This window comes from Halyomorpha halys, unplaced genomic scaffold, assembly GCF_000696795.3.
Source record: "Halyomorpha halys isolate HHAL.00 unplaced genomic scaffold, Hhal_1.1 Scaffold708.1, whole genome shotgun sequence".
NCBI lineage: Eukaryota > Metazoa > Arthropoda > Insecta > Hemiptera > Pentatomidae > Halyomorpha > Halyomorpha halys.
The window spans coordinates 544,514-557,230 of NW_027113783.1; the positions used below are offsets into that span (position 1 = coordinate 544,514).

The 12,717-nt window shown below is 29.1% G+C and overlaps 3 protein-coding genes across 9 annotated transcripts in view; 2 read left to right on the top strand and 1 right to left on the bottom strand.

The window, feature by feature from the left end:
- The window catches only part of LOC106685534 (zinc finger protein Paris), a 16,359-nt gene extending 11,648 nt beyond the window's left edge, over nucleotides 1-4,711 (top strand). For 2 of the 3 annotated variants that reach the window (XR_001343863.2, XR_001343865.2), the window contains exon 7: nucleotides 893-4,711. The gene's annotated coding sequence lies outside the window, so the exon portion shown is untranslated. The remainder of the gene's footprint in view (nucleotides 1-892) is intronic. The other variant, XR_001343864.2, reaches the window with a different exon arrangement.
- A 2,446-nt stretch (nucleotides 4,712-7,157) lies between these two features.
- The window catches only part of Srrm234 (Serine-arginine repetitive matrix 2/3/4), a 49,402-nt gene continuing 43,842 nt past the window's right edge, over nucleotides 7,158-12,717 (bottom strand). For 3 of the 5 annotated variants that reach the window (XM_014428262.3, XM_014428263.3, XM_014428261.3), the window contains one exon: nucleotides 7,159-8,100. In XM_014428262.3, the coding sequence (XP_014283748.1) occupies nucleotides 7,971-8,100 (130 nt within the window). In that variant the 3' untranslated portion in view covers nucleotides 7,159-7,970. Of the gene's footprint in view, nucleotides 8,101-12,717 lie in introns of all 5 variants that reach the window. The other 2 variants (XM_067051110.1, XM_014428259.3) reach the window with 2 other exon arrangements.
- LOC106685529 (galactose mutarotase) lies at nucleotides 8,757-10,658 on the top strand. The gene has a single exon (XM_014428265.3). It carries the CDS (start codon nucleotides 9,464-9,466, stop codon nucleotides 10,526-10,528), a length of 1,065 nt encoding a protein of 354 aa, XP_014283751.1. The 5' UTR covers nucleotides 8,757-9,463; the 3' UTR covers nucleotides 10,529-10,658.

Here is a 12,717-nt window from a genome sequence, read left to right on the forward strand (position 1 = left end):
AAAAAATAAATATGTAAAATAAAAAGCTACTCTGAACCCCGGTTAACTGGAATCCCGGTTAATAGAGCCACGGATAATGGGGGTCCTACTGTACAGTGTAAGAGATTATCAAAATTATTAACTGAAACTCATTTATGATAGGTGGTGTTATTTAAAACATATTCATTATTTTTTTTCGGAAGAAAGTTAACTGTGTTAATAATACATAAATTGTGTATCTAAATTAATTAATGAATAAAATTCAAGTATTGACAGAATTGACAAATACGTAATACACCTACTTATGAAAGTACAAAATAAGAAAATTCTCAACTATTATAGACCATATTTAAAAAAAAAATTGATAATGGGACCATCATAACTAAAGTAAGAAGAAAATCATAATTATTATTGAATATTCTTGGCCTGATACCAAATTAAAATTTTTGTAATTAGTAATGTATAGTTCAATAATTGGTGTGTTAATAGCAATTTTAATAGAAAAACGATAAATATTATGATTTATTTTACTTATTTATTTGACATAGTGTTATTTTTTAACCCTGTTGATTATGCAATATTTTTTTTTTATGTAACAAAGATCTTGAAAATGGACTAATCATTATTCAAATCATAAAATAAGGAAATACAATTTTTAAAAAAAGGGTTAACTTTCTTCCAAAAAATATTAATTCATATAATTTATTTGCCCTTTGGACCTTATTAAAGTGATAACTTTAAACTTATAGTTAAATTTAAGACATATTGCTTGGAACGTTTTCCAATAAACTGTGTTTATGATTTCAATGAAAAAATAAATTATTACCATGAATTAATAATACCATTTATTGGTTTTTTTCCATTTTATTTGTGTTGACTTGATAGTAATGAAGTTGTCAAAACTTGATTTTAGGAACGTTTCAAGTTAAGAAACTGTACATAAGAGACTAAACAGTCAATATTACCAACCTTCCACCTGCGATAATGGAGGGGACCAAATAAAACTATGCTCTCTTAACTTGCAGGTTACTTCTGCAACCAAGTTTTCTTGATATGATAAATAAATAGTGCAATCTTGTTAGCCAATAATTAGGAAACCAATTTAACATTTATTGGACCCACAAGATTAGACAAGTTCCGTAAAAAAAAATTCTTATATGGCTTAAGTGTTATTGATGTATCTCATTATTATACTAACAAATTAATTCAATACTTCTGAATGAAAATGTTTTAGGTTTGAAGAATTTATGAAACTTACTTGTATTTTGAGATAAGTATGAACAATTAAAAATATGTTTTCCACGTTAGTGTCTGTACTGGTAATTTTATTACTGAATGTCTTTCTACTATACTACTTTAGCAATTATCTCTCTCTCTCTCTCTCTCTCTCTCTCTCTCTCTCTCTCTCTCTCTCTTTTTTTTAATAGTTATCCCTATTTCCTTATTCTGTTTTGAAAATTAAAATAGTCATTAATTTTTATTTAAATTAAAGCAAAAAAAAAGCTAGACAAATAAAAAAAAAATATCTGATGAATTGTTACTACCTTTATTAATTTGTTTTTAATTTTTAGGCACTGGCATTTAATTACGTAATTATTTTAATTATCCATACTAATACTCTTTGAAGGTATTTTAATTTAATTTGAATTACTAAATAAAAAAAGTATTTAATATTTTATTAAAGTAAAAATCCTATTAGAATATATGTTATGTAGGCTTCTTGGTCAACTAAAAACTGGAGCTAGGGCTGCTCCTTATAAATTTATTCTTGAATATTAAGTGAAAACTTTTAGATAAAATATATCTCTTTTATAATGAACATCTTAGTTGTTTAAGAGTAAAAATTGGAAAGTCTTATAACCCTATTTAAATGTTAATATATGTATTTAAATGAGAAATCAATATTGTTTTTAATTCAGTACTTTCATATTCTCTTGTGAAGGAACTCTTAACAATATTACATATTTATCATATTATTTATATAAAGTATTTATTCTCATTTATATGTTTATTAATGGACAATGGTTAATAAATTTTAGGTAAAGTGACAGAAATTACAATTTTGATTGTATTTATGCATACATAAATCTCTTAGTTGTCGACAATTTTTTTTTTAAACAACATTTTACAAGCAATGTTAATTAAATTATGCATAAAATTTGTCGTTTGCCATCCAGAAATTGGAAGTCCTATTTATCTTTTCTGGTCCTGTATATCAAATTTCTGTATTTCTCTCTTCAAAATAACTTAAATTCTTTCACAACCTTGAACCAAAGTATGTTTGGGTGACCTTACTTTCTTTTTTGTAGTCTCTATTCCCAAATCATTTTAGATATTCTCTAAGTGCTCGGGCCATTTCAGCTTCATTATTATATTGAGGTTATTCTCTGTTTGATTCATTTGTTGCCTTTATTTGACGTTACAAATTTTCTGGAGCTAATATTATGCATTTTGCTTTTTATATTATTTGGTAATTTTTATTATAAGTATGTTTTTATAACAGTCTGTGTCACTAAAGAAAAGCTTTGAGCACCTTCAACTGGGCAATTCTTACAAAATATGACGGTGTAAAATTAGTTACATTTATAAATTTAATATAATCTTAAAGTTTTTTTACTGTCCATCTTGAAATACTAAGCTAATCATAAGCGTATAGGAGCAGGATTCGATTTCTAGAGGTAGTGGAACATTTAGCCTTCTGTGAGGGATTGAGGGTATTTCCATTTATAGGCTTGAAACAAATATCATAATCAATCAGTATGACCTGTGAATGGTCTTTTTTTTCCTAAAGAAAAGTAACAGATCACTGTCTCAACATGTTCTGCCTCAAATCAAGCCCTTTACAGGAGTATTGACACACTTCAACATTCACATTAGGCAAGTTAGGGAAAGAGCAGACTAAAATTTTAAGAGTTTGATTTTCTTGTATTTAAAAGTTTCAACCGTTGATGAATAATGCTTTGGTTTAGTAACAGTTAATTTACATTCTTTCAAAATCAGGAGGGGAAGGTATTAGCCCAGTTTTTCAATACAGCTCACTACTGTAGATTTACCTATTTTTAAAACATATATTATACTCTTGCGTCCACTTAGTTGAAAATCGTAAGTTTTTTTTTTTCATTTGGTTTAAAAATAAAATATTGATTTTTTTATTTATTTATTTTTTAATTATTCAGCAAGATAAGGATCTACAAGCCCACAAACAGTTTTAGTATTTTTATTTCAAGAGTATATTATTAACAGTGCTTTCTATGGCTGGGTATTGGTTACCTCTGTTATAAAATGTCAATTGAATTGTCAATGTTGTGCTTGTTACATCTCCTATTTATCAATCCAATGATTCTTTCCTGGCTCTCTTCCTTCCTTCTTTCGGAGATTACCAAGGGTAAGAAATGGAGAAAGTTAGCAATAAAAATCTGCTGTACTTTATTTTAGTATTTTGTGTATCCCTTTTATATACTGAAACCATCATTTGTTATTTTAAGTATTAACTCTCTTACGAAATATTGGAACAAGATATTTTTGTAATTCTGTTATTTTATTATGTCTCCAATTATAGATACATAATTATTTGTTAGATTGCCTCGTTGTCATCACCTAACAGCCTTATTCTTGTAATTGTTTTATGCCAATATAGGCAGCAAATTCCTATTGCTGCTTATCTAGTCTAATCAACTAGTCATTTTTTTGTCTATTAAGTAAATTATTCAATTTATAGGAAATGTAGTAGAATAGTATTCAAGTGTATAGAGCTTACTGGAACACTGTTTTTTCTACCTCCAATCTAGTCATTGTTATGAAGCAGTGTTGCCTTAATCAGTTGTTACTTTTTCATATCTTAATGTAGATAGTAGTAATGTGTGTTTATTCCTTAAGTTAATTTACTAATTCAAAAATTAATTTGTTAAATTGTAATTTTACAAAATATTTGTACTAATTTAATTGAATTTCATAGTAATTATGCATTATCATTTTGTTTATTTTTATTTGACAATGGAATGCCTTTTGTAGTAGACATGATTTATAATTATAATATACGTTGTAAATGTTTATAAACAATTGATTGCTTAAAAAGAACCAAATTAGGTTATTAAAAAGATAGATAAAATATTTATCTATAAATAGATAATTGGTATTATTGTTAATTGAAAATTATAGGGTTTAAAAAAAAATAATAATATAGAATAAATTTAATCATGCCAAAATTTTTTATGCTCTAGCTTTTTAGAAAAATTGTGAAAACCTTATTATTTAACAAAGAAAGTTACAAAAATAAAGAACTAAAAAAACATTTCTAGCAGGGTTTTCAAAATCCTGATGATACTGGTTGAGTGGTATCTGTAATTTATCTTTTTAAGTTTAATTCTGTTTTTTTTTTTGTAATAATACATTAAACTATGTTATTTTTGTACTACGTGTAGGCTCATATTACGTGGTTATTAACTCTATTTAGATGTAATAGTATGGTTTGAGGTATTTTCATAAGGAATTATTGTTACAATATTTTGATGAAACAAACCAATTAAATGCTTCACTATGTTTCATTTTATATCTTCACATTTTTACTGAGAAAAGTTTGTTCTAGGAATAAATACACATTGTATAATAACTTTGTTAATTATTTTCATAATTAGTAATGATAGTACCTATATAAATAGTGATTTCAGAGTATTTCTTTTTTTTAAATATGGTATAATTGTTTTGTAAATACTAATCAGACCAACTTTTAATTATTTTAACAATGATATACATTTTTTGTATATATGTGTATATGTTTGATTTTAATTATCAATAAATACAAAATATTTATAATATTTACTGTGTCATTGATTTCCCACTGATTACTTAGAATATTACCTAACATTTTCAGAATTGGAACTTAGGGTAAGCTGATCTGTCACATTTTATTCCTATTAACCTTAATTTTGATTAGGAACCAAACTATTACTTTTTATTTCAAATAATTATTCAGTTATCCTTAAAAAGCTAAATGAAATTAATCCTATACAAAGCAAAAATCTTAAAGGTCATGGAGATTGAATCTGCTAGTAATTAGGCACTAATTGTACCACAGAAACAGCCATCATTGAATATTTTCATAAATACTGCATTATAATTTTGTAAGTGTTTTACTATTACAAGTGAGATTTTCTTTCACACTATTTTCTGCATCTGTGTGCTATCTGTATGTTTGCGATGTCGATCAGCAATAGCATAGATCATCATAGCATATAGATTGATGGCCTATGATTCGTTTTGAATGGTCCGCTATTACTATTGGTATTTGTAAACAATTTTACTTCAGCCATTAAAAAAATTGTGAATTTATTTGCTAATCCATCTTCTAGAGTGGTTTTCTGGGCTTAGGAGGTATCAGATATATTTTTTCTTTTATGAGTATATAAAATGTGATTCAACAAAACTGTCTAAGCTATTTGTGAGGTGTAGGATAAGAATGTGAAAAATACATATACAAACTAAAAAAAATATAATAATAATTTAATGAAATAACAGTACTTTAATACATATGGTATGCTTGTAATAAAAGTATAATAGAGTATAAAAAAATAACTCTCTCTTACCAGTTGATGTTACTGGCTGCATACATGCTCGAAATGAGAAGATCTGAAGAGTAAGTAATTGAATTTTAATAAGTAATTTTTTTTAGAAAATTAATCTTTGTTCTGGGACCAATAGAATAATTGCTTATGATTTAGTTATAGCCTTAGTATATCAAGCAGTTTTATTTCTAATGATCAGATTGGATATGTATAATCAGAAGAGGGAGATTTAAAAAGACTGAGAAATAGCTGATGTTTCTAGGAGTTAAAAAGGTAAGAAATTCCAAAAGGAGGAGGAACTGACAAGAAAGGATCTATGATGGATTATAAAATTGATAATTGATGTGATGGAGTATAAAAATCGATTGTTTGGGTTCTGCTGTTCAAGGAGTAGATAGGGGAACACAAGATAAGGAGTTCAGTGATACAGGTTGGTCTATTATTTCTTAAAGATTAGAATAGGAAAGAAGATTAAAACTACTGTAATTCAGAGATATAATAACCAGATACATGCATGCATATGTGGACCCAAAAATAATTATTATAGTGCAATTATTCCTTGGTTAGTAGCCATGAATTTTTCTGAGCATGATATTCACTACAATAACACATGTCTTGGGCATCTTCTGACAACTGTCCGGTTGGAAATTTCATAACTTTGATAACATCAGCCCTGTGAAGTATTTTATGGACTGTACATGTCATATCCTAAAATGGAGTACTACTACAGAGCTCTAACCCCAAAACTGATGTTTCATGAAGAAAGGCAAACAATGACAAGGACTTACAAAAATTGCTTCAGGTTATTCTTCCATGCAATTTTATAATTCATTTCAAGTTGATCAAGAAGGACAACAACCTCGTAGAAGAGTGTTGTAGGCTAAGGATGGTGATTTTTTTTTAAATTACAGCTCCCGAGAGGTAATGTCAAGATTCTTTTCTCGGGGCTACCGCTAAATAAATATTGCAAAATATACTGACTCAAGTGGAAATCGAACCAACAACGTTCTGTACCAAGCACTGCAGTATCCACGCCCCAATGTGCTCAGCTATCACGTAATCAATCAAGGTGAAGAAGACAGCCTTGTGGAAAATGAATTAGAGTGATAATTACTTACTTCTTGAGGTGGCAATGTAGGATTGAACAGCTTAACTATCAATTAACATTAATAAAATTATGGTTCTCTGATTTATGGCTACCACTCATTTACCTTTAGAATCCAAGCGGTACAAGTGACACTTGACATTATGTAATCATAGCTGGGATATATAACTATTTTTTTCAAAAGCACAATGATCAATATTCAAGGGGTATGCAGGACAATCATAATAAAATTATTAGAAAAAGTTAAACCTTTCAGGGAATTTACCATAATGTTTCAAATTTAAACTGCACATTCTCAAGGTCATTTGTATTCTTTGGCTTCTCGCCCACTCATTTTTAATGAATTTAAATGGTAGTGAACAAGGGATTGAAGTGATGAAAAATTGATATGAAATTTCTAAATAATTTATAAATTTCAAAACTAATTTATTGACAACAATAATACATAAATTAAATTGGAACCAATTTGACTAGTATCGTACTGTACATAAATTCATGAAGAAGACAGACGAACTAAAGTTGGATTTATAATATCAAGCTGAGTATTTTAATTGTAATAATTCACAGTAATTACATTGTCTATGAGATCAGTAAATTAAAGTAACATACGTATAAATACAAATAATATATATTTTTCCAAATCAATCATAGGACCATTTAGACAAAATAAATCCATACATGTACTACCAAATTTGATGAGTATTAAAAGTGACTAGATAGGTAATGATGGCCTGATCATTTTTCTCCCTTAAAACTAATAAGAATACAAACAGTTTGTGACTTGAGTTGTATTAAGGACTAGATGGTATTGGTGGCATAAAATTAATATTAATAATAACATAATAAGTTACTTAAATAAATAATAAATAAACAATTATAACATTTAAAGTTAAAATAAATAAAAAAATTGCACATATCTTAAGACTAGAAATAATTATGTATATCACACTGATACAATTGGAATGTTTGATTGGTTAACATTTTATGACTAGAAACGAATAACATAGGTGATATCTCCATCACACACAAAAACATTTCCTGGTTGGTAACAAGCTCCCAGCAGAGGTCTTGGTAATTACAAGGCATTCCTTGCTTTTGCACAACTTGTGTAGTCAATGACAAATTGTAAACCACCTAAAATGCTACAGGATGTTGATGAATTAATTAACAAAAATTGTGTTAATTTAGAAGTGCTCTGTAAAAAGACTCGTTAATTCCTAATGATAACAGGTAAATATGATACAATAACTCCGTTTATATAAGAATTGTAGTTATAAGATTAAGATGGACACCACACGTATAGAGTTTACAATGGTAGGGAGCAGCTATCGTGAATAGGTTGGGCTGAGAGAGGCACTCCTTCTAGACCAAGAGCTCCTTGAATCGTCATTGCTGGCTTCACTGCTGCTGCTCGAAGGAGTAGCTCGATGATAAGGAACAGGCAACTTCCTGGCGCTACAACATAATAACTCATAATCTATCTCTATAAGGAGGGAAAATCACAGGGACTACAGAAGTGATACTCTTAAAGAGGCTGCTTACTCGAATACCCAAAATATGTATGCAGAACTCATGAGAAAGATAGGAGGAACAGAGTAACAAAAAGATTTTTTTTTTCTATTTATTTATTGAAATTTACTAAAAAATGCTACAAGTAAATGTGGAATATGTTATAACGCCATAATGCATACTTTTGAAGAAAGTATAACCATCCGAAAACTGATTAAGGAATCCTAATATGTGAAAAATCCGAGAAGTTAAAATAAATCGATATGCAAGAGATATAGTAAATTCAACAAAATTTTTATTTTCTGCTTCTCCGAAGACGTAGAAGGGAACCATAATATGTTAGAAATTCCAAGAATGTAGGAAATCAAAACACGGTCTTACAATCATAAATTGATAATAATTCTATTTACGACACCACTTAAAGCATTTATATGTTCTCCTAATATATCAGAAATCCCATAAGCTTAAATAAATCAATATAAGAGGAAAACGACGACTAACCAAAATAAAATACCATTTTTTTTTTTTATTTTATTCAAACCACAACGATAATTAAAACTTACGAACCTGTTATTTTTTCATTCCAGCTGGTTAATGTGAGATCGATGGGAACGAAAGTGGTGGCCAAGATCACGTTTTCAACTTTAGGGCTGCCAAGACATTTCAGAATCCCAAAAGTCATTAAAATTTCTCTCTTTTCTGTTTTTAATGAAAAGTTTAATTTGTACAGGACAATATTTTGTATTCTCATAGTTTACGATAGAAAATACATATATTCATCAAGCTTAACAATGCTATTGATTCCAATCTTACTGCATGTGACAGTAACAAAATGTCTAACTAGATTTTCTGAAGATACAAAACCGCTGGAAACCGAACGAATAGGTTATAATTTATCATTTCAGTTAATAATGTCAGTATTTCAGGGAAAAAAGGAGACACATCTTCTCGCTAGTCGAATAAAAATGTTTTTTTAAATATATCAGTATTTTCAACAATAAAACATGAATAGAAGCAATGGAAAATATTCAAGTTTAAAATAAATATAAAAGTAAAATGTAGTTCAGTAATAAAGACGATGCAGGTCAGCTGGTTACACAAAATCATTTAGTTTCAATTCTTATCAAAATCTAATATCATGTTTCAAATAATACGATCTTTCCTGTGGTTTTGTAAACCAAAACCTATTCATAAAAATTTGTTTTTTTGAAAATGACAAAAATAAAACAATAAAATACCCAGTGTACATTATGCGATGCTTAAGGCCTGTTTAACAAGACAAAGGAGTTGACACACATAATAATTAATAATGTCTTCAAGTTTGATCCACAAGAGCCAGTTTGGGGAAATAAAGGTGGGAAATTTTTATAGGCCACTTTTCTGTTACACACTCGATAATTCAACTATGACTGTGGATTTGCTGGAATATGGTGCCACCATTTCATCTATCAAACTGCCTGACCCACAAGGCAAGAAAACAGATATCGTACTAGGGTTTGGTAATTTGCCGTCATATATGTCGGACTATAACCCATACTTCGGAGGAATTATCGGGCGTGTTTGCAATAGAATATCGAATGGAAGTTTCACGATAGGAAAGAAACTTTATACCGTTGCTACTAATAATCCACCGAACACTCTTCATGGTGGATATCATGGCCTAGACAAAAAGATTTGGGATGTGGAAGTTTTGGATGATAAGGTAGTATTCTCCTGCATGAGTTACCATATGGAAGAAGGTTTTCCTGGATGCGTGGAATTCACTGCTACTTATGAACTCACAGCTGGAAATGAACTCAAACTCGACATGCGTGCGAAAACAACACATGCAACGCCGATTAATTTGACGAGTCACAGTTACTTTAACCTAGCTGGTCATGAAACCGGTTGGCAGGGAATCAAAGACCACGATTTGCGAATTAATGCCGACAAATATACTCCCATGGATGAAAACTTGATACCCACTGGAGAAGTGATGCCAGTGAAAGGGACACAATTCGACATAAGAAATAGGAAAAATCTTGGTTTAGTGATAAGTAGGTCAAGTATGGGCTATGACTGTAACTATTGTATTAATGGCGAAGGAATGAGATTTTGTGCAAGGGCATTTCATAAAAAGTCTGGCCGTGTACTGGAAGTATATTCTGATCAGCCAGGAATGCAGTTTTACACTGGCTATTACCTAAATAACATACCAGGCAAAAATAGGGCTGTTTATAACAGATATTCAGGATTTTGTTTTGAAACTCAGAATTACCCTAATGCAATTAATACTCCAACATTTCCCAATTGTATCTTAGAACCTGGTGAGGAATATTGTCACTTGGTTACCTACAAGTTCACTTTTGACACACCAAAACCATCAGTGGCGTGATATATTGTGCAGCGTGGACAGTCTATATAAAAATGTTTATATAATTTCACTAGTATATGATATATATTTTTATTCAGTGCCTTATGAATCGCTCTATTATCCATAAAAAATAAATCACCCTTCAACATGTTATTACCATTTTATCTTAGTCAAATTAAGATAAATACAGGACACACTTGGCTAAGTAGATTGTATAGAAAAGAGTTTGGATTAGAACAAATTTATCAATATTTTTTTCAAGTATATTATATGCTTCAGCATTGCCATATTCGAAATCAATTGCCAGTCTGATTGATGGGAAAATGCAATTCATATATAATTGTATTAACATTGTGGCAATTACTTGTTTATAGTAACTAAAATAATGTAGATATATTATTGAATACTCAAATTGTTGACCATTATTAAATTACTAACTAATTAGTATAGTTAAAAAAACACTAAATGTTTACAACAGATTTCTCCGTTGACTAAACACCTTATTTTGATTTGAAATTGACCCGAAAAATTTAGAACTAGAAAAAAAAACTATAGACTAAAAAAGTATTAAGACTGGTAAGAAAAATTTCAAATAGTAGCGAATAACCATCTTCTTCTTGAGCAGAAGCAGTGTTGCTTTAAATCGGTATTAGGCCATTTTTCTCCGCCAATCAGAAAATTTCTCTAACTCATTCTTTAATGTAATCAGTAGCATAAAACAATCCTCCCAGCTAAAACTAAAAGAATAACTGAAATATGGAACGAATAGCGTCACCTGACGCAGGTCTGCGGGTCAATGGACGATTCATAAAACCGAATGGTCCCGGGAAATACTGAAAAGTTTAGAAAATACATAATTTACAGAGTCGTGTTAAATATTGTAAGATTACATTAATTTATTATAACAGGCCATTAATTGTCAGTAATGCAATATCTATTAGTAACTGGATTTCTCTAAATGGCTTGTTATTCACACATACATTAATAAACAATACACTAAAGTATTTAACAATTAATAAGATCCGCCGTTGCAAACAAAATAAATTAATAAATCACCATATTGTTAATTTAAGTATTAGTGGAATATCACCTAGAAACAATGACTTAAGGATCAATTATTGCATTAATTATTCCTAGAATAGCTGAGAAGAAATAACTTATTCTTAGTTAAGAACTACTTCAAACCCTTATAAGTGTTTGTATAAAAAAAAAAAATGGTATAAAGAAATTACTAAAAAAAAGCTTCATATAATCAATGCAATAAATCATTCTTAAAAAGTTAAAGATGCATTTAAATTAGGGGAACAAAACTTATAACAATGTTACATTAAAATGGTCATTTGATTTTATTTCACAAAATATTACAATGCCATTTATGGGTCATAATTATGAATAAGTTTATTGTTGTGCATACAAACAAAAGCCATGCATTTTAAAACATTCACATGACTAAAATATACTTACCACAAAGAGCTTAGGGGCATGTTTGAATTAAAAGGTTCAGCACTTACATGTACATCAAGAATAAGCTTCTAGAAAAATTAAAAAAAAAAAAAAAAAAAATTATTTTAATAAAGATAAAAAAAAAATTGCAGAACTCTAAAAATGGAGGAATAAGTGGTTCTGAAGCTATCATGGTCCAAGACTGGAGCGAAATGGTTGTTTATCCAGTTCATTCAGAGAAGTATGAGTCCCAAATATACCTTGTGAATTGATTATTCTGGTCAAAATAATTATCTTATTCTAAATAAGAACGAATACCTACAAAAAAAATAGTGATGAAGTAATATGATCTTACAGCCTGAAATGCTGTAAAATATGCAGTTTTGTTATGAATCAGGATAAGTAGTTTATCTACAATTTAATGCAAAAATTCTAAGGGCAACCTTAATAAGTAGGCTTTTTTTCTTAATTAGATGTGTTGCTCCAACAGCTTATTGGGAGAGGAAGGCAAAATCTAAAATTTCATAAGTTTGACTAGATTTCCAAACTTATCAGAGGTTTGTGGAGTACTCCCTGCAATTTGGTTTCTTTTAAAACTATTTTGTAAAACTGACCTCTCTCAATAGTGTTTATAAGCAATTTTGGGTATAACGAACTCTTTGAATAAAGTTATATCACAATTTTAGCAGTCTAAAGTAGGTTCTCAAATCTTCAAACTTTTCAAATTACTGGAGAAGGGGACAACCCTCTCCCTCGATTTCTTTCTT